Below are 24,388 nucleotides of genomic sequence, written 5' to 3'. Positions count from 1 at the left end.
TTGTGGAACTCGTGAATTTTTATGTCAAATTTTTTTTCACCTTACCTCCCAGATTATGAGGCTTGTATAACAGATGCCCATGCCTCACTCCAAAATGCTAATCACCTAGTAGTAATAATTGATATTATCATAACCAGCCCCAACCCCAATGGAAAGTGCCGTTATTCAAAGGAACAAGATATTACTAATGTGCTGATTTGGATCTCTCAGATCTTGTTAGAGATGTACCTTGGGATAAAACCTTTTCTTTCCCTGCCGAACATTGTGTAGCAAAAGTAAATTAATGTGTATGCATAGAAGCTTTTATTTCGACATAGAAATTCTCACTTTTCATTTTGACTTGTGCAACTGCTATTAGGTACTAAACATTTTGCCATTTCAACCGCCATAAGTTAGCTGAAAATAGGCAGCACTTTGTGGTAGCAAGAAACCGTTGTTAGAGTGTAATAGGCACAGCTAAGAAATTAGGAACTTATGAGATCTGGAAACTTTATAATACTGTAGTGAACAATGGGTAATCAATAATTGTTTTGTAGTTGGTCTGGGCTGAACGATTATTAGTGTGATTGTTATTGATATTTGTAAAATTAGAAACCTAAAAAAAGTGTTATCAAGGTGGAATGTGTTTTTTTGGATGAAAATTATTTGTTAAAATAGTTCCCACAAATGTTAACTTGGTGAAAAGAATCTTAATTAACACAAAATATGTGGATCATCTGATTTGTGTCTTTGGTCAACTGGAATTAATGACGTAACGGGATGTTTTTTTTTGATAGACACATAGAAATGAGTCAGGAGTTGGTAATCAGAGGGAGAGAGACGGTCCAGGGACCGTAATGGCTTTGAGTAGGGAAGACTATCAAAAAATGTAGACAGTAAAATCTAAGACTAGCATGCAGCTTTCCAATGGGGAAACATCTGGAATAAAGTTACTGAAAAGACAGCCCAAGATTTGCTGATTCATTGGGATTAAACTTCTTTGCAGTTTTCCATCAAACAAAAGCAAAGGTGGTTATGTTTCCTCATTGGCCAACGTTGACCCACTCCCAAAAGAAAACTGTTATTTGTCTCTTTTTGATTATATGTTCTGTTTATACTCTTATCACTAAACAATCAAATATATTAGGCATGGCTAAAACGAAAGGAGGAAGTATTTTTGGAGTCTATAGGGAACGAACTCTTACGCACATACATACAGAGAAAGTGTCTTTTATATATAAGTAGAAGTTGTTTTATATTTTCCCAGGTCAATGACAATTATACTATTATTTTATATTTCATCAGGCAATGCTAGGACACAGGTCCTACTAGTATTATATATAAAAGTTGTGTTTGCAGATTCTGCTCCACAGCAAATGAAATAACTTATTTTATGAGTTTTTCCATATAACTTTGCCTATACTGCTTATTACATTTAAATGCTTGCATGTTCATACAGTAAGGAAAAGAGGAAATAGAGAGGGAATTCCAAAGTCTAGCAATTCAAGGGAAGAAACTATTAGAGTAAATATATGTGTGAAGAATTTTTGTGGATATATGAATCATATTTTGAAATGTAAGCGTAACTACAGAAAGGTGATCCCACAAGTTTGAACTTGCCAGTTTCCAAAGAATTATGATTCCTTTTATTATCAGGCTGCCAATTTGAAAACTAAAATATGAAAGAAATCTCTCTCCAGATGCTTTTTAGAATGTATGCTTTTGATTAAATGCAAGAGATGATTATATCTATTTTACCCAGATCCAGAAAATAATGTTATTTTTTTGTTTATATTTTAATTTAAATTATGACTGTTTTTGCAGCCCGACAAAGAAGATCCCACCACACTATTTTTGTTAATTTTGAGGACAAGACCATTCCTGAAGGACCCATGCCAGGTGCAGAAGTAGCACTTCGGCCTAAAGTGAAAACTACAGAAGTGGAAGAGAAACTCCGTGCTGTAAGTTATCAACGTTTTTATTTCAACTACTGCAACTATTAATAAAAAAATATAATTGTCTTTATTTTGATTTTGAAATTGCTGATATTATTATTGAGAAAGATTGAAACGGATGGTGGATAATTATCTTTGTGATTTCCTTACAACTGATTTCTCTTGAATTATTCAAACATTATAGAAATACGCTTTCCTGTCTGGAAGTAACAAAACTCATATAAAGTATGTAGGGAAATCTTTCTTTTGGTAAACCATTCAAAGTCATCTAACGTTGCCAGATGGCTTAACCTTAACAAACCTTAATGCTGCATTTGTTGTTAGGCACATATTCTGGTAGCAGTTGCATAAACTCACAGCACAAAGTAAGCAAACTCATTTATTTATACAATGCTTACATATATTACTATACCTCTGACTCTGGCACTATGTGTCTTCCTTCTTTTTCTTCATCATGAAACATCAGATGACGTAGCTTCCTTGTTGACCATAGCAATGTGAAGTGATTATCTTCATGAAATACTATCTATACTGAATTCTTTTTTGTAATATATGAAATAACTTTGTTGCTATGCATATATAGTGCTTATTTAGCATTACACTTAAAAAAAAAAATACAGAAAAATCTTTATGATGTACATATTCATCACAGAATAAAGATTTCATATTCCAAAAATTATGTAAATTGATCAGGTAGTTTTTTTTTTTAAGTAGAAACTCATTTTTTACGATTTTTAGTGATTTAATAGTAAATTGTATCCATTATAAGGCTGATTTTGATCTTGATCATCTAAATCGAATTGTTTTCCCCTTTTTTATAAAAAAATGTCCGAGCATAGCATATCATTTCATTATAATATTTGATTTTCTAAGTTTAAAAAAAAATACTTAATCAATTTAAATGATTTTTGGAATATGACATCTTTGTTCCGTGATGAATACGTACATCATAAAGATTTGTTTTTATTCTTGTTTGCTTTATTGTTAAGTCGAATTCTAAATAAGAGAAAAAAAATACCCGATTTATCTTTGCATCTCAATTAGTACCTAAGTTATGGCTATGCAAAGTCGGACATTGCGTTTTGTGCAATACTGAATACAAAGCCAACTCCAGTAATGTATAATTGAAGATTAAAGCTTCAAATAAAAAATTCTTTATAAATATAATGTCATAGTTCATTAAAATAAAGATAATATAGATCGAAGTCTTAAAAATCACTTGCTGTTACAAAAATTGTGTGGAAACGATACAGAACAACAACAGTGTTCATATAAGTTTTATTTTAGCAACTAACACCTTGAAACTTATGATTCATGGCATCATGTAAATTAAACTTTATTTTTTTCATTATTACATCCATAAAAACTTTGTATCTTAACATGTAAACACGTCCTGAAGCCCAATTTGTCAGTTTGGAAGAAAAATGGGTTGAATGTACACTTTTACCAAAACAACTAAAAGATGAGGATAATAGCCTGCAATAAATGAATAAATTATACTCATATCAATAATGAATTCCAATTAAAAAATATAAAAATAGGTCAGATGTACACTTTTTACCCAATTTTTGGTAAAAACTTATCCATTAAGGGCACAAGGTTAAAATGTTTATTAAAAAAAAAAATTGATTTCATTCTCACAAAAGAAGATTTTGTGGAGTGAACCAACTTTTTTGCAAATGAAAATTAAAAAGCAGTTGACGTAAAATCCTTGAAATTTTCTTAATAAAACAATAATCAGTTAATTTTTAAAAAAAAGGCTAGTAATAAAGTGTTATTTAAGGTTTTAAATATTTTTTAGTGCTAAATTTCAAATATGCAAAGATAAAATATATTTATTGAATAATATAATGGAAGACTTTGCTGGCAGTTTCATTTATCATATTTGCAGCTTAAATGTGGTTATACGTTTGTGTTATAGCAAATATATAAGTGATATGTTGTATTCTTCCATCACTTTGTTTAAGATACTGGGAAGATCCTTTATCATGTTATAAGGGATGATGTCATTCATTAAAATAAATCATAGATAATCCATGACCCAAAGAATTCCCAGTCTTGAAATTTAGAACAGGAACCTCATTTGATGAAATAGTTTTCAAAATAAAAATCAGACAAAATTCTTTTAAATATAGAAAGTTAGCACGAAATTGTAAATATTCATTCAGAAAGAAAGAAGTGAGAGAACAAAGAGAGAAATGAGTGAGGGACAAAGAGAGAGCGACAGACAGACAAATAACAGAGAGGATAGAAAAAGAGAGGAAAGAGAGGATGGAGTAACAAGCAAAAGGGAGGATAGAATTAGAAAAACAAGAATGAAGGAGCAGAGAGAGAGAGAAAGAGAGAATAAAAAGGAAGTGGAGGAGAGAGAAAAGAAACATGTAAAATCAACATTAAACTGAATATGATGATGATGATGAACTAGATTTTTGCCTTTAGACCCAAATAGCATTGCATTTGACAAATTGACATTTGATTCTGACTAGTGATTTCTTTCTTTTTATTCTTGTATATTTTATTGCATATGTTATGCATGCAAATATCTATTTTGTTTCAGTTTCTTTTAAAAACCTATTTATTCTGGCCTGGAAGATTAATAAAATGGAGACATATTTTGCTAACACCTAAAGGAACAATTAACTTACATCATTATTAAAAAACAATTCATCACTGTCATATCGCTTCTAGCTATCAGATATCTTATTTTAAATAAATATTAGCTTACTTATTTTCTAGAATTACTTGGATATTACAACAGCGAACACTAATGTAGTATATTTCCTTTATTTAATAAAAAAGGCTTTTATTGGCAGTTTTGGACTTTTCATGGCTGATTAATAGGTTCTTCTAAACGTAAATCTTTAAAACATAAAAAAAACTGTAACAATCTTTAATATCAATAAAATACTCCTCTTCCAAACAAAATAAATTGAGATTATATTGAATCAGAGTAGGTCAAGAGATCAATGATCAGTTTTAGGCAAGTTATGACCTTTTAAAGTTTTCCTTTTTTTTTTTTTTTTCTGAGAATGAACTAAAATGGTCACCTTTCTTTTTTTCTTATAAATTTTTTTCTTACTTAAAGCATAAAATATTAATCAAATGTATTAATCATATCATACACAAAATTAATTAACTACTTTAATTACTAGAACCCCAATATAAAACTTCGGAAATATAGAGTTATCCCTCCATTCCCTATACCAAACATGGCAACTTATACACCTGAGGAAGGTCGGAAGTTACGTCGACTGAGACGTTGTGTAAATAATATTCAAGATGAGAACATTAGTCCAATTAATCCAAACAATACAAAATGAATTAAATCATAAATACTTATTTTCAACAAATTTTGGCTAATTTTTTAAATTCATTTAAGTGAACACTTTTTAAAAATGCTGCAAATCATAATATTTTAAATTATCAGAATGAATATCTGCTGTAACTGGTAAAGTTATTACTGATTATTTTTAAACATAAAAACTATCACTAATATCTAAGAATTTCGGCTGTACTAAAATTAATAAACATTGTTTCCAATCTTTGTTTTTTTTTCTTTCCTCTCTTACTTTTCATGTCTTTAACAATTAAAACTTTTATATTACCCAGAAATAATTACATTAATAATTAAATAACAAGGAAGTCATCAGAGAACACATTAGAGATGCCCCATGCTCTGATATTTTTTCTCTTTTGGCTGAACAGTGTGCCAACGAGTGTTGCAAACAAACAATGAAGCACACAGAAGTACTGTAGCAAGCTCCACTTTCCCCGATGGTTCTCTTCAATTTGTGCAGTTGCCATTTCGTTTGCCACAAGTCAAGTATAAATAGACAAAAGTTCATAGAAGCCAGAAATAATTGTAAGACTGAAATAGTCACAAGCAAGAGAAGGCATACCAAAGTGATTAAGAAATGTATCTGGTCGCAGAAAATAGGATCTCATGATTTCTGGAAAATTTTTAATAGTTTGATGAATAATAAACAATCAACAATTTTCCCACTATCTAACAACCATGAGGTCACTTGCACAGCAACCAAGAAAGCTGACCTACTTGCTCAGTGGTTTGCCACTAACTGCTCCTTTAAACACCTCAAACTACTTCCTCCAAAATTTCCCTTAGCAAACAGAAACCACACTTGTATATCTGAAAATCGCCCTTCTCATGCCTGTAATATCTTAAAAACTTTAGAGACCTCCAAGGCATGTGGGCTTAATCTCATCCCTGCCATACTAATTAAGCTAGCCCCTGTCCTCGCTAATTTCCTCAACAAATGCATAGCTTTTCTGCATAAAAATTGCATCTGTTGTACCAATATTTAATAATTCTGGTGAAAGAATTGACCTTCTTAATTATCTTCCCACCTGTCTCCTAACCCTCTTTGAGTTTTTAATCAATCAAGCACTAGTCAACCATATTGCTAAGCTTCTTTCTGACCAACAGTGTGGATTTAGGCAAGTTTGTTTTATCCACATATTTTAACTGTCATTTCTGAATACATATAAGACAAGGGAAGCTAGCGATGTGGCCCCTGATATATGCAAATCCTTTGACAAGGTCTGACATGAAGAACTTCTCATAAAAATTAAGTCCAATGGTATTTTTGGACAAATACTCAACATAAACAGATCCTTCCTAGACAAGAGAAAAATCCAGGTTGTCCTCGATGGCTGTACATCTAAACAGCATGATATTAATGCAGGTGTACCCCAGGGGTTGATCCTTAGGTCTTTATTATTCCTGATATTCATAAATGACCCTGAAAAAATTGTGTGTGAGACAGGTTTTTTTTTATTTTTTTTGCTGATGACAGGGAAAAACAAATGTAAATATATCTAAGGCCACAGTTAACAACTTTTAGACGGTAGTGGAATGAGGCTGAAAATGGATCAAAACATTTTATTCTACTAAGAACTAAGATTCTTCCCTTTAACGATGACAAAAATCCTTCTCAACTACCGATTGTCATTACAAATAAAACTTGAGAGCGAATCTTTCAAAAATCTTCAGCCTAACATTCATAGGCAACATTGAAAACATTGTCAAGGCTACTGCAAAGAAGGTGGACTTCCTCTACCATGCTAGAAAGTAACTCACACCAGAGATTATCCAATATCTTTACAAAGCCACAATTCACCCGTACATTGAGTATTGTGGCTACATATGGGCTGGAGCATCTATTACTCGTCTCTCACTCTGAGACAGGATCCAAAAAGGTCTCAAATCTAATAGGTCCCGTACTATTGGCCAAGCTCCAACTTCTGTCTTATAGCTGCAATGTCGCATCCCTGTGCCTGTTTTACAAATATTTTAATGGAATGTGCTTTGACAAACTCGTAGCACTTGTGACTCATCAACGTACATATTCCCGACTAACCCAACAAGCAGCAAAATCCCACCCCTTCACTGTTGAGATTTTTAGATGTCGGAAAGTCTTATACTCTAACAGTTTCTTCTCTCTGACTGCTAGACTTTGGAATTTTCTCCGTGTTTCCTGCTTCCCTAACTATACTACATTACATAAGTTTAAATGTTATGTCAACAAACATCTCACTATTCAACAGATACAATCCAAGTAGTAGTCCCGTATGTTCCAAGTTGCAATATGCCTTATTTCGGGTGTAAATGGGTAAAAAGAAAAAATATTTAATTCGGCCAACAAATGAATAATCATTGTCTTTGTGATAATCCTCTTTTGTTCTTGCCAGTTTCTTACATTAAGTGGCTTCATGCCTTGTCTGAAGATATTACCATTAAAAAAAGATAAATAGCACTAATCTATATATCTATAAAAGTGAGAATGTGTGTGTGAGGACACTTCTCAACCTATATACTCAATTAATTTTGATCTACAGACTTGAAATTTTATATATAAGGTATTCAGACATGTGGAAAACTTAATCGGTTTTCATCTAGAAAAAAAGAGTTGCTAAGGGGTCAAAATTGAAAAATTGGTATTTGGTGGGGGTCATCAAACTTTTATCGGTTTATCAACTGTTTTGTGACAGCGCATGCGCAGTTGTGAAACATGACAGCTTCCTAATGTTAAGAATAAGTAAGTTTAAAAACACTTTTTAAAGATCATGGCAAGCTGGTCTAATGGCTATCATGCTTATTTCTTTTAGGCTTTGGTTTTGATCTCAGCTCACATATTTTTTTTTTTTTTGCTTACAAGAAGTGAACTGTTCAGAAAAACAATACTTGCATGCACAGGTCTCAGTTTCTTTCCGTTTTTTACTTCATGTTTTTTAAAAGGAATTTAACGTTATGTTTAATGCCTACAGTGTTTCTGTTTATAATAAATAAGAAATCTGCATTAAGTAAAACATAATATTTATGCGCATTTTATGACCAGGCAATGCTGGGTGGCCTGCTAGTATTTAATAAGGCCAAGAAATAATCACTTTAAAACAAATTACTGTGATTATAAAACCTTTTTCTTTCCCTCTGCCTTCCCCTGATAACAGACTAAAGCTTTTCTCTTTTTCCTTATTAATAAATGTAGTTTACATTAAATCATTTTATTTTCAGTAAATGCAGTTAATTTTCAACCTCTCGTAATAGTTATTGTTACCAGTTGTAGGGATTGATTTGATCACTAGTTGTTAAAAACATGCCTTCTCATATAAAGGATTTGAATGAAAAAAGAGAGAGAGATTTAAAACGTAACAGGAAGTAGAGAAATACCATCTGTCAGCCAAATCGGAAATCACAACAAGGGCAGGTAACTGATGCGTAGTCGAGTAATGTGATGTGCTCTTTCTGAGGTTAGCTTTGTTATCCGATTATGATAAATTAATTTCCCAAAAAATAATTTCTTCAGGTTGCGTGGAAGAACGCGAGAACCTACACGCCAGCCTGTATTTTGTTGACTTCCTCTGCCAAAAAGAGAATTTTAAATAGGGGTAACAATTATCTGCTGTACTCGACTTAAAACACAAACTCTAGGCTTGTGGTTTTATAAAATAGATGTCAGATGAATGAATGGATGTATTGAGCAATCAGCTGTTCTATCGCTGTAAGAAATGATAGGTCAGAGAAATTTAAGCATATATTTTAACATGAAAAGACAACCAATTCAACATATATATATATATATATATATATATATATATATATATATATATATTCCCTTTTTTTGTTTATCTTTTTATTTTATATATAATGAACAGAATCAAAGAACGAATAGGTAATATATACAAATTTCAAAAGATGATAATCTATATATCTATAAAAGTGAAAGTGTCTGTCTGTCTACATTTCCTACACAATAACTCTGTCAATTTTCAGTCTACAGACTCGAAATTTGATATACAGAATATTGAAATTTGGGAAAATCTTTCTAATCCGTTTTCGGCCAGAAAGTTGGCTGTTAAGGGGTCAAAGTTCAACAATTTGACCTTTGAGAACTCTACCAAACTCCTCCGTCAATTTTTTGGTAAAAACAATTGAAATTTTACATATAGGTTTCTTGGACATGGCCCTAACTTAATAATTTGATTTGAGCCCAAAACAATAAATGTTAAGGGGTCATAATAGGGGTCAAAGTTAAAAAAAAATTGACCTCTGTGATCTCTACCAAATTACTCAGACAATTTCTGTTGAAATTTTGCATAAAGGTATTCAGAAATAGGGCAAACATTTAATCGGTTTGTGTTGAAAATTTGAACTACAAATATATAAATCTATGTATGTATGTTTGCATGTCTGCCTAAAACTTTCAACAGAGGCAACGGATTTTCACAAGATCAGTATCGTTTTGAAGCTCGACCCTTCAGATGACAAATACCGAAAAATTGGGTAAAAACATTAATTTCTTCACCCTAAACTGGGCACTTTTCTACAGGGAGGGGTCGCTTTTTTCACCGATATTTTGAAAAGTCATCCCCCTTTTTCGATTGTCTAGCCTTAATTTAAACCCACATCACTTCGTGTTTGGCGGTGGTCATAACAGCAAAGATGCACGTTTTTTTCATGTTCTTTTCTTCCTTTGCAGTATGGGTTTGAGCCTGCCTTTCTACTGCCACTTTTTTTTTTTATTCAACACACACCTCTAAACACCCGGGCAACACCGGGCACCCATGCTAGTATATATATAAACTCATAAGTCTTTCTTCTCTTTTTGCTTTTTCCTTTCTCTTTTATTTTTTGTATATGTATATATCAATAAATGTTTAGAGGTACAGAATTTATATATAGTTTTGAAAATAATACGCGGAAGTTTCTCGAGAGCTCTTTCGGCTATCATCTCATCAGGAGAAAATCGATAGCGTACAAAATAATATTGTCAAAAATAAAGAGTTCTAATGGGGAACTTATTAAATCTGCCAAAAGTACGGGGGCACTAAAATGAATTCATTAACGTTTAAAAACGATTAAAATATTGGCACGACGAGAGAGGAAAAAAAAAATAAAAACGGGAGAAAAGATTCAAAGTTCCCCAAAGAGAAACAATGCGTTGGATGTTTCCTTTTGCCGGCACAAAGAAGGTTGACGCACCGCAATAGAGACAGACTCCAAAATTTTTTAATGGTTTTTGGAGTCCGCTCTATGTAGCACCTCAAACCAATCTATTTTATATCTATCGGCACAGCAAGGGTTGTCAACCAAATGCTGGCCAATAGCAGAGTCCAAGGCTGCAGAAGGAGGGAGACCACCAGACTCCATCCTCCCTTGTCTGATCTTCGATGGAACATGCTGGTTTATACGAGTCAAAAGGTGCAAGGATGTTTGCACAACATAACCAGCATCGCACTGGCATTTAAATTGATATACAATATTGCTATTTTGGATGTAAGGCAAACTATCCTTGCGAAAAGACGGAAAAGCAGGTCTCGTAGTATATACCAAACGCAAGGACACAGAATTAAAACAGTCGTAAATACTTCTGCAAATCTGTTTGGAAAGTCTATTACTCTTTTCCCCAATCCACGGTAATTTTAAATAAACCGGGTATTTCAAGGGTCCAAACTTTTTAGGGGATTTAAAATCCGCAACCTTTTTGAAAATACAGTCATCAATAAGGTCAACAGGATAACCATTATTGGTGAATATTTCCCTGATCTTATCGAGTTTGGCATCCAATCTGTTAGGTGAACAAATCATGAGGGCTCTATGTACCAAAGTATTAATTACGCCGACCTTACATGATTTTGGTACAAAAGACAACCACTTCACATATAGGCCAGTAAATGTCGGCTTCCTATAAATTGTAGTGAGAAAGCCCCCCCCCTTAATGTTCGACAAGAACATCCAAGAAAGGAAGCGAATTGTCCTTCTCACTTTCCATAGTGAACTTAAGAGCCCCATGTAAGGAATTCAATCTATTAAAAAATATCGACGCTTCACTTTGCGATGGAAGAATAGCAAAAGTGTCGTCAACATATCTGAAATATGCAGTGGGTTTAGTTGTAGAATTAAACATAACGGATTCATGGTACCCGACGAAAATATCGGCTAAAGTTGGGGCCAACGGACTCCCCATTGAAACCCCGTCGACCTTACAGTACATAATATCACAAAAACTAAACTCCACGGATTTATTGCACATTAAAATGAGTTCAATAAGACTCTCTTTAGAAAACTATGGAGCAGTCAGGCGACCATCATAGAGCGCGTCGGTACATATACGTATAGTCTCATCCAACGGTATGTTGGTAAAGAGACTGGAGACATCAAATGAGCACATAAAAGACGTCTCTGCATTTTCGACACAATATTATTTTGTACGCTATCGATTTTCTCCTGATGAGATGATAGCCGAAAGAGCTCTCAAGAAACTTCCGCTTATTATTTTCAAAATTATATATGTATATATATAGATATATATCTCGCATACCAAACTCCCATTAAAAAAAGAGAAAGACAAATTTAGAACAGAAATAATTTATGGAGTTGCACCCCTTACATCAGTATCTCCTTTTTTTTTCATAATAGAACAAGGGAGACTACTTCTGTTGATTTTTCCCTTTTGTTTATTTATTTTTTTTTTATTTCTCATTTTCCCTTTCATTTTTTTTTTTTTTTCTTCGGGTGATGTTTTTTTTTCATCAAACTCTAGCGAGATTTCTGAGTTTTTGACATTTAATAGTTCTCTTAAAGTGGTCCGATCTATCTTTATAACTGACAAATGAAAAGAGTAAACGACAGACCGACCTTCATTTATGCTGATTGACGCCAAATATGTTTTCCTCCATGTATCTTGTTTTCATCAGTGGAGTTGCTTAGATGTCTTCTCTTCTTGGAATCTCTTCTGCAACTGCTTGTGTCTCAATTCTTAACAGTTAACTTTCTTCGGTAGGAATGCTGATGATATTTTTCTGTATTTTAAGTATATCAGCATTTTTTTTTTTTTTTTCCTCTGCTGCCATTGTTGTCATGGCGACGGTTCACATGGTCATTTTAATTCCTTTGCGTCTTGGAATTTTAACAATTAAATTTATTTATTTTTATCAATACGATATTGACATATCTCAATATCGTCACAGTGTGCATGTATGTGACCTGCATAAAAGCACACCAGTTCAAAAGGTGGCTGCCTATACTCTTTTAAGGCTAACATTTTTAAAAATAATGCCAGATATTATTAATTATGAATAATAGATAAAAGACATCATTAATTATGAATAATAGATAAAAGACACCATTAATTATGAATAATAGATAAAAGACATCATTAATTATGAATAATAGATAAAAGACATCATTAATTATGAATGATAGATAAAAGACACCATTAATTATGAATAATAGATAAAAGACACCATTAATTATGAATAATAGATAAAAGCCACCATTAATTATGAATAATAGATAAAAGACACTATTAATTATGAATAATAGATAAAAGACACCATTAATTATGAATAATAGATAAAAGCCACCATTAATTATGAATAATAGATAAAAGACACCATTAATTATGAATAATAGATAAAAGACACCATTAATTATGAATAATAGATAAAAGACACCATTAATTATGAATAATAGATAAAAGACACTATTAATTATGAATAATAGATAAAAGACATCATTAATTATGAATAATAGATAAAAGACATCATTAATTATGAATAATAGATAAAAGACACCATTAATTATGAATAATAGATAAAAGACACCATTAATTATGAATAATAGATAAAAGACATCATTAATTATGAATAATAGATAAAAGACACCATTAATTATGAATAATAGATAAAAGACATCATTAATTATGAATGATAGATAAAAGACACCATTAATTATGAATAATAGATAAAAGACACCATTAATTATGAATAATAGATAAAAGACATCATTATTTATGAATAATAGATAAAAGACACCATTAATTATGAATAATAGATAAAAGCCACCATTAATTATGAATAATAGATAAAAGACACCATTAATTATGAATAATAGATAAAAGACATCATTAATTATGAATAATAGATAAAAGACATCATTAATTATGAATAATAAATAAAAGACACCATTAATTATGAATAATAGATAAAAGACACCATTAATTATGAATAATAGATAAAAGACATCATTAATTATGAATAATAGATAAAAGACACCATTAATTATGAATAATAGATAAAAGACACCATTAATTATGAATAATAGATAAAAGACATCATTAATTATGAATAATAAATAAAAGACACCATTAATTATGAATAATAGATAAAAGACACCATTAATTATGAATAATAGATAAAAGACATCATTAATTATGAATAATAGATAAAAGACACCATTAATTATGAATAATAGATAAAAGACATCATTAATTATGAATAATAGATAAAAGACATCATTAATTATGAATAATAGATAAAAGACACCATTAATTATGAATAATAGATAAAAGACACCATTAATTATGAATAATAGATAAAAGACACCATTAATTATGAATAATAGATAAAAGACACCATTAATTATGAATAATAGATAAAAGACACCATTAATTATGAATAATAGATAAAAGACATCATTAATTATGAATAATAAATAAAAGACACCATTAATTATGAATAATAGATAAAAGCCACCATTAATTATGAATAATAGATAAAAGACATCATTAATTATGGATAATAGATAAAAGACACCATTAATTATGAATAATAGATAAAAGACACCATTAATTATGAATAATAGATAAAAGACATCATTAATTATGAATAATAGATAAAAGACACCATTAATTATGAATAATAGATAAAAGACACCACTAATTATGAATAATAGATAAAAGACACCATTAATTATGAATTATAGATAAAAGACACCATTAATTATGAATAATAGATAAAAGACACCATTAATTATGAATAATAGATAAAAGACACCATTAATTATGAATAATAGATAAAAGACATCATTAATTATGAATAATAGATAAAAGACATCATTAATTATGAATAATAGATAAAAGACATCATTAATTATGAATAATAGATAAAAGACACCATTAATTATGAATAATAGATAAAAGACACCATTAATTATGAATAATAGATAAAAGCCACCATTAATTATGAATAATAGATAAAAGACACCATTAATTATGAATAATAGATAAAAGACACCATTAATTATGAATAATAGATAAAAGACACCATTAATTATGAATAATAGATAAAAGACACCATTAATTATGAATAATAGATAAAAGACATCATTAATTATGAATAATAGATAAAAGACACCATTAATTATGAATAATAGATAAAAGACATCATTAATTATGAATGATAGATAAAAGACATCATTAATTATGAATAATAGATAAAAGACACCATTAATTATGAATAATAGATAAAAGACACCATTAATTATGAATAATAGATAAAAGACACCATTAATTATGAATAATAGATAAAAGACACCATTAATTATGAATAATAGATAAAAGACATCATTAATTATGAATAATAGATAAAAGCCACTATTAATTATGAATAATAGATAAAAGCCACCATTAATTATGAATAATAAATAAAAGACCTCATTAATTATGAATAATAGATAAAAGACATCATTAATTATGAATAATAGATAAAAGACATCATTAATTATGAATGATAAATAAAAGACATCATTAATTATGAATAATAGATAAAAGACACCATTAATTATGAATAATAGATAAAAGACACCATTAATTATGAATAATAGATAAAAGACACCATTAATTATGAATAATAGATAAAAGACATCATTAATTATGAATAATAAATAAAAGACATCATTAATTATGAATAATAAATAAAAGACATCATTAATTATGAATAATAAATAAAAGACACCATTAATTATGAATAATAGATAAAAGACATCATTAATTATGAATAATAAATAAAAGACACTATTAATTATGAATAATAGATAAAAGACACCATTAATTATGAATAATAGATAAAAGACACCATTAATTATGAATAATAGATAAAAGACACCATTAATTATGAATAATAAATAAAAGACATCATTAATTATGAATAATAAATAAAAGACACCATTAATTATGAATAATAGATAAAAGCCACCATTAATTATGAATAATAAATAAAAGACCTCATTAATTATGAATGATAGATAAAAGACACCATTAATTATGAATAATAGATAAAAGACACCATTAATTATGAATAATAGATAAAAGACATCATTAATTATGAATAATAGATAAAAGACATCATTAATTATGAATAATAAATAAAAGACCTCATTAATTAAAAAAATATATAGGTATCTAAAGTAAAATTATACATCTAAAAACAAGAATTGGTTTATGTCTTCTGAAATGCATCCTAGAATTGTCAGCAAGGGCTTGTGTCATAACAGATAAAAAATTATTTGTATGTGACCTTCTTCTGGAAGTTTAAGGTTCAATCCTCAGTGTGGGCAATACTCAGAATACAATTGCAAATTACTTATACATCCATTTATGACTGATGGAACGAGAGTATGCTACCTCTGTAGATAAGGTAAAGGATTCTGTTTGAAATTTCATGCAAATTCCTGAGTTCAACAAGATACATCTGAAGGAGGTTAGAGGTTACATTAGCTGAAGCATTCTAAATGATACAATCAAGATGAACATTAGCACAAATAATTCGACTCGTACTAACTTGAGTAACATTTTAGTACAAGTGATAATAAATCGCTTCATTTTTATTTTGTTTTCAACTCTTTTAATGAAAAGTCTGGATTTATCAGGCACTTGTTCAGATGATCCTTTTCTATGGCTGTAAGACCTGGCCGATGAAAGCTGCAGATCTCAAAAGATTGGTAGTGTTTAACCTCTATTCTCTCTGCCTAATTCTGCAGACTTTCTGGTACCATTTTGTCTCCAGTACAAAAATCTGGATGCGATGCAGCAACATCCAAGCACTTTTAAAGAGGAGAGTTTTTTGGTTTGATCACACCTCATGCCACAACATAGGAGAGTTCATCCACGAAGCAATAGCTCCAGGACCATTTCAAGATTGGCAACAGATTTGATGTACGTATTCCATTTCAGATCAGGAGTAAAAGTCAATCCCAGAAGCTTGTCAAAACATGGAGCCACCCCAAGATGAGAGCCATTCCCTCTTTTTCTTTCTGTCTCCAGCACTTTCTGACTGTTTTCTTGACTTAAAATGTACCAAACATGAATACTGTAATCCTTTTCCCTCTCCCATTGCAAAACTTATTCATTTTCTGCAAGACAGGGAACAGAAACGACAAAGTCCACTATAAAACAACCAAACCAAACACTACAAACTATCAATTTAAGATACAAGGAGCTTGAAGAATAAAAACCATGTACAAAATGACTGGATGCAATATGAATAACGCAAAGGGGTTGAAGTACTATGAAACAAAATGACTGGATGCAATATGAATAACGCAAAGGGGTTGAAGTACTATGAAACAAAATGACTGGATGCAATATGAATAACGCAAAGGGGTTGAAGTACTATGAAACAAAATGACTGGATGCAATATGAATAACGCAAAGGGGTTGAAGTACTATGAAACAAAATGACTGGATGCAATATGAATAACGCAAAGGGGTTGAAGTACTATGAAACAAAATGACTGGATGCAATATGAATAACGCAAAGGGGTTGAAGTACTATGAAACAAAATGACTGGATGCAATATGAATAACGCAAAGGGGTTGAAGTACTATGAAACAAAATGACTGGATGCAATATGAATAACGCAAAGGGGTTGAAGTACTATGAAACAAAATGACTGGATGCAATATGAATAACGCAAAGGGGTTGAAGTACTATGAAACAAAATGACTGGATGCAATATGAATAACGCAAAGGGGTTGAAGTACTATGAAACAAAATGACTGGATGCAATATGAATAACGCAAAGGGGTTGAAGTACTATGAAACAAAATGACTGGATGCAATATGAATAACGCAAAGGGGTTGAAGTACTATGAAACAAAATGACTGGATGCAATATGAATAACGCAAAGGGGTTGAAGTACTATGAAACAAAATGACTGGATGCAATATGAATAACGCAAAGGGGTTGAAGTACTATGAAACAAAATGACTGGATGCAATATGAATAGCGCAAAGGGGTTGAAGTACTATGAAACAAAATGACTAAAACAAACATCACAAAGAAAAACTTGAAGAACTTGAAACATAAAAATTTCACACATTTGAAGGCCCTGTCAGTAAGGTTCCAGAATACACTGACTGCTCCCCAGCAGAGGGTAGAAGTCCCTTAATGGGGCCACCTGTTGACTGTAGGTGGCGACCCGTAATGCTCTAGAACGGGATCCTGATGGCTGAGCACCTCACGACTTGGATCCAAGTGGCTGTAAGTTTGTAACACTCTACTTTAGCCCTTGCTTCGACTAGATGGGTGGTCTGAGAGACTCAACCTGATCAAGCAGCTAATCATGATAAGCCCTAAAATAAAGTAACATGCATTGCAAAGCATACAATAGGTGAGTTGTTTGTTGTAGCAACAAACGACCTAGGTTGGTCCACCAGATATTGACTGACATCTTACAGCTTAGTCTTCTGGTATTTATTAAGATTGGAATAGTCTATTAGTAGGTAATATAGGTTAGTTCTGCCACAACAGTTACATGCTGTCGAAGCTGATATAAAACCTACCTTCAGTCCACAGATCTATGGTCTTTGCCATTAGTCTCGGGACTGCCTATAACTATCTTAGCCACTGCAAACCGTCGTGCATGATCTGCATTCATTTGGGATGCTGTGTGTTCTATAGAAGTCTTTATAATTTTGTTTTATTGTTTATTTCTTATTGTAACAGTAGTAATAGTAGTAAAAAAAAAAAGTATTTTATCTTCTCTGTTACTTTACATATACGGCACAATCACGTTAACACACCGGTTCTCGTCAGATCACCAAAATTAAGCAACGTTGAGCCTGGCTAGTACCAGATGGGTGTCCATTTGGGAATTCTAGACGCTGTATGTGCTTTCCGCTTATCTCGGCATTGTTTCCAGTCATTCTGAACCTCCACTTGCCACTGGTATTCAACAATGTCGACTCAGAAGAGGTGTGGTTGGAGATTGTGCAACTCTTGCCACAAAAAAAATTTCACGCGCAGGTACCCTTACAGTGGGTATCCATAGTCTGTCAAGACTGAAAGAAGCCTTTTACTTTACATTAACTGGCTCCATTTTTTTAATCAATTTAATTGACATGCATATTATTTTTAACTATATTTAACTTGTTTATTTGCAGTTAATATAAACCAATATATTTGTTTCATCCTGAGCCAATTCAGAATGAGACTAAAAAATAAGACTTTCTTGAGAAAAAAGTGTTAAATTCTCTTTCCTACTAAAATGCCAACATAAAAGCAGTTGTATTAAAACTAATAAAAGTCGTTGAATATAGTGAAAATATTTTATTTACGCTTATTAATCATGACATGCCCACATGTCAAATCTGAATAACAAAAAATGTTTTTACTTGAATGTTGTATTAGTCATGTGACGAATGAGGGTGACCACATAAAATTAAATGCATCAACGCAAGCATTTATTCATTACAAATGATGACACATTAGTAAAATCATAGCAAAAAAATATCTGCTAATTTTTATCTTTTGTTAATAGTTGAAAAAAAAAGGAATAAATTTATGCCTCATTGCAAATTGAAGTGCTTGTCCTCCTTATTATATTCAAAACTTGTCTGCTGATTGTGACTTCTTCAGATGTAACTTTTACGGATGCATCAAGTTTGGATGATTATTAGTGGATTTTTTTCAATCAGGGGTTTACAATTTTTGCTTAAAAAACAAAATTACTTTCACTTAGATTGGCCGCCCCCAACATATAAGGTGCCTTCAATAAGTTTCCAGACATTGTTTTGTGCATGTAGTTGAAATTGTCATAAATTCTTGAAAATATTATTGCTATACGTCTTCTGAGATGACTAATTTTTATGATTTAAGGTTCAAAAGAACAGCTATAGCAGGAATTGGAATACACTCTACTAAAGCCTGATTGTCACAGCTGGTGAATTTCAAAAAATACAATCTGGATGTGAAAATACTTTAGAAGGAGCATATGCAATAAAATTCTGTTTTAAACGTGGGAAATTAACAGAAACATATGGAATACTTCAGACTGCTTTTGGACCATTTTACATGAATCGAGCATCAGTTTTTGAGTGCTATAAAGGATTTAAGGAAGGCAGGGAGTCTGTGAGGGATGATGAGAGGTGTGAGAAAGACAGAACATCAAAGTTCATTGGCCAAATAAAGAATTTCATGTATAAGGATGTGTCTATAGGGATAATAAGTGCACAGTTGCTGTCAGTGTGGGGACTGCGTACACAATTATTCATGAGGAACTGAAGATGTGGACGATTTGCGCAAACTGAAGATGTGGACGATTTGCGCAAGGGTGCTCAAAGAAGATCATAGACTATTTGACCAAGATGACCATCAAGACCAGTTCTGTCATTATGAGACAATTGAGGAGATGAAAGAGGCTGTGATGAGGGTTATGACATGCTCACACAAGAGGACTTTTATGAAGCCTTCCAGAAGTTGTTGGATTGGTACAACAAGTGCATTGCAGCTGGAGAAGATTACTTTGAAAGGGACTCGAGTTTCATGTGTGTACTATCAATAAAAGTGCTCTTATGAAAAAGTCTGGAAATTTATTGAAGGCACCTTGTATATGTTACAACATATACAGTTGAGTTTTTTGTTGCACAGACATTGATATTAAAAATTTACTTTTTCGAGTTAAAAGTTATTAAAATGAACTTAATATACTCAGTCATGGATATGCATATTCCTTTGTAAAACAAACTTCCATTAATAAATTATTGATTATTTATGGTTTATTATCGGATATTTGGTTTCATTTAACTAATATGCTAAGTAGTTCTATCCATGCATGTGTTCTAAATTGTCTATAATTACGTATCATTTGGGATGAAAATCCTTTTTTGATTCCAGAGCATATATAGTGTAATATAATAGTTCTCAAAGATCAAGTTTTCTCAGTTGTTAATTTATTGCTTTTTAAAAGATAACCATTACAATATTGTTTTGTTTACGACTAAGTTGGCAAGATTATGTCTTTGCTGCATTTTTAGTCAGATGTTGAGCTTAAAAAACATAGAAAAAACACCATTTTGAACAAATTACATGGTTCATACAACCAACAAATGGAAGAGTTTGTTGATTGTATGCTAAAAAAAATAAACAGTAAGATGAACATTTTGGAATTTGGAACATAAACTTTTTGTCATTTATTTGTATATGATCAGTAGTTATATTTAACATACATCGAGCCTTGATAAATAAAAAGATTGGTATAAATAAAGGGTGAAATATAATTGAATAAGCATATTTTTCCTCATAAATATATGCACACATACATATCTGTATATCTATGAAAGTGAAATTGTCTGTGTTTGTACATTTCCCTACCAAACTATTCTGTCGATTTTTGATCTACAAACTCAAGTTTTGACATACGAGGTATTGAGATTTGGGAAAATCTTTAATCGTTTTTCGGCGTGAAATTTGGCTGCCAAGGGGTCAAAGTTCAACGATTTTGAAAACTCTACAAAACTCCTCTGCCAATTTGGGGGTCTGAACACTTGAAATTTTGGATGCAGGTTACTTGGACATGAATCAAACTTTTTAATTTGATTTGAGCCCCAAAAAATAAATGTTAAGGGGCCCAAATTGGGGTAAAAGTTAAAAAAAATTTTACCTCTGCAGTCTCTACCAAATTACTCAGCCAATTTTTGGTCTAAATATTTGAAATTTTACATAAAGTATATTCAGACATAGGGCAAGCTTTTTAATCGGTTTTTAGATGAAGATTTGGCTGCCAAGGAGTCAAAGTTCAAAAGATTTGACCGTTGCAGTCTCTATCAAACTATTCAGCTAATTTTGGATCTAAGTATTTGAAATTTTACATAAACTGTATTCAAACATGCAGCAAGCTTTTTAATCTGTTTTTGGGCGAAAATTTGGCTGCCAAGAAGTCAACGTTGAAAGAGTTGACCTTTGCAGACTATACCAAACTCCTCCGCCAATTTTGGGTCTAAACACTTAGGTGTAGGTTACCTGGACATGAGTCAAACTTTTTCATGTATACATATATATATATGTACATAAAGTTATGAACAGTACATAGGGCCCGAGCAAAGCCGGGCTGAACTGCTAGTATATATATATAGTGATCTTGTTGGTGTGTGCGTGTGCAAAAAGTTTCTACCAAATTTCTCTCTAAATACTTTGTCTACAGAGTTGAAATTTGATATATAGGATATTTGGACCGGTAGAGCACTTTCGATTTTGTTTTTAGCCCGCAAAAATTGCTGCTAAAGGATCCAAATTTAAAACAAAATAGATTACCTTGTCAAGGTAAGTTGAATGAAACATTACTCTTACTTTTGCACATGCGCAAAATCAAACATTCATGACTCAAAGTCGCTCATTTTTTAAGCTTTCATGTCCATCTGTCGGTAGCTCAGAGATGAATAACTACTAAGACTGGAGTGTTAAACATTCTGGTTTTGATTCTAGCGAATGGTACTCAAGTCATATTTTTTATAACTTTTGAAATTGTTACTATATATTGAATAATAATCAATAGAGAATTGGCTCTATAAGAAGTCTGCATGAATTAAAATATAATATTTATATATATATATACTAGCAGTTCAGCCCGGCTTTGCTCAGGCCCTATGTACTGTTCATAACTTTATGTGCATACGTATATATCAAAAAGTGTAAATATGTACGGTAATGCCTTTCTATACAATAGGCTTCCTTAACTACCATAGAGAAAAGTTAGTAGAGACAGCAGAGGTCAAATGTTTTCTAACTTTGACTACAATTTTCACCTCCTTAAAATTTATTGTTTTTGGCTCAAATCAAATTAAAATGTTTGACCCATGTTCAAGTAACTTACATTTAAAATTTCATGTGTTTAGATCCAAAATTGGCAGAGGAATTTGCTAGAGCCTGCAAAGGTCAACTCTTTCAACTCTGATCTCTTGGCAGCAAATTTTTCTCCTAAAAACTGATTAAAAAGCATGCTGCATGTTTGAATACCCTTTATGTATAATTTCAAATGTTTAGACCCAAAATCGGCTTAATAGTTTGCTAGAGATCGCAAAGGTAAAATCTTTTGAATTTTGACCCCTTGGCAGCCAACTTTTCACCCAAAAACCGATTAAAAAGCTTCCCCTATGTCTGAATACACTTTATGTAAAATTTCAAATGTTTAGACCAAAAATTGGCTGAGTAATTTCATAGAGACTGCAGAGGTCAATTTTCTTTTTAACTTTGACCCCAGTTATGAACTCTTAGCATTTATTGTTTTGAAATCAAATCAGATTCTAAAGTTAGATCCTTGTCCAAGTAACCTATATCTAAAATTTCAAGTGTTTGGATCCAAAATTATCAGGAGTTTGCAAGAGTTTTCAAAGGTTAAATCATTGAACTTTGACCCTTTAACAGCAAAATTTCTGGCTGAAACCTGATTAAAAAGATTTTCCCAAATCTCAATACCCTGTATGTCAAATTTCAAGTCTGTAGACCGAAAATTGACAGAGTTATTTGGTAGGGAAATGTACATACACAGACAGACGGACACACACACACACTTTTATAGATATATAGATATAATAAATCTTTATATATGTAGAAACATTTATGTATATATATATATATATAAAGTAACCTTGTTTGTGTGTGCAGAACGGTTTCTACCAAACTCCTCTGTCACATTTTAGTCAACAAACTTGAAACTTGATATATAAGGGATTTGGACCTGTGCAACAGATTCCATTTGATTTTTGAGCCAGTAAAAATAGATGTTAAGGGGTCAAAATTTCAAAAAGAAAAATTGAACTTGATAGGAGTAAGGTTGACGAAGCCTGCTACTTCTATGCATGCGCAAATATACATTTATACATTAAAGTTGCTTTAATTTTTAAGATTTCTTTATCCATCTGCCGATAGTTCAAATGGTGACAACTAATGCTGAAATTAGTAAATGCTTTTGTTTTGATTCTAGCTGATGGCTAGCTTTAGAAATCATTAATATATATTGGGTATGATATAATAATCAAGAAAGAATTGACTCTATAATAACAAATATGAAATCTGTATCAATTAAAATGTTATATTTAAGCATATTTTCAACCTGGCCATACCGAGAGAGTGGATACTACTATATATTGGATACAATATAATAATTAATAGAGGATTGGCACGATAATAATAAATATACACTCTACATGAATTAAAATACCATGTTTAAATGTATTTTATCACTAGGTAATGCTGGGCAACCTGCTATTATTATTATATATATATATATATATATATATACACACACACACACACACACACACACAATTAAGTAAAAATTATGTTCACAAGTCAAAGACTTCTGTAAACTTGAAGCAAATATTAATATTTATATAGTAATATATAGTTCTATATATGTAATTATATACATATAATTAAATTATATGTATTGAACTAAAAAAAAGCAATTATTTATTTTTAAAAGTGCTCAATGCATATATAAAGTTATAAGGAAAATTATATAAACACCATAAAAACCCTATGTAAATTAATATAAATTTTGACGATGTGAGTCATCTCCTCGGTGGTTATTAAAATAGGGTATAATTTTTCTAACGTTAATAAAATTTCACTTACATATGTACACATACACACATGCTTCTGTTGGATGAAAGCCTTTTTACAGATTTTTCATTTTTAGAGAGACTTTTTTAAAGGACACAAAGCTAGAAGATAAATTATCAGTAGAAATGATGCCATCTGCAGAGAGAGAGGGGGGGGACCTTTTCTCACAGTCTCTGTTTCAAAAAGGCTGTGTGATTCCCAGGCCAATTTTAAATGCGTTTCTTTATCAACTTATTGACATTTACCAAAGTTG

At 31.3% G+C, this 24,388-nt stretch overlaps 1 protein-coding gene across 1 annotated transcript in view; it reads left to right on the top strand.

Annotated features, from left to right (window-relative positions):
• The window catches only part of LOC145248363 (general transcription factor 3C polypeptide 5-like), a 356,244-nt gene that overhangs the window by 25,196 nt on the left and 306,660 nt on the right, over window positions 1-24,388 (top strand). The window contains exon 4 of the mRNA XM_080110286.1: window positions 1,804-1,940. Coding sequence (XP_079966412.1) covers window positions 1,804-1,940 — 137 coding nt within the window. The remainder of the gene's footprint in view (window positions 1-1,803; window positions 1,941-24,388) is intronic.

Source organism: Euprymna scolopes, chromosome 26 (genome assembly GCF_053919585.1).
Source record: "Euprymna scolopes isolate OS-2025 chromosome 26, ASM5391958v1, whole genome shotgun sequence".
NCBI lineage: Eukaryota > Metazoa > Mollusca > Cephalopoda > Sepiida > Sepiolidae > Euprymna > Euprymna scolopes.
Note: the sequence above shows the minus strand (reverse complement) of the source record. Positions and strands in the feature narration are given on the sequence as shown.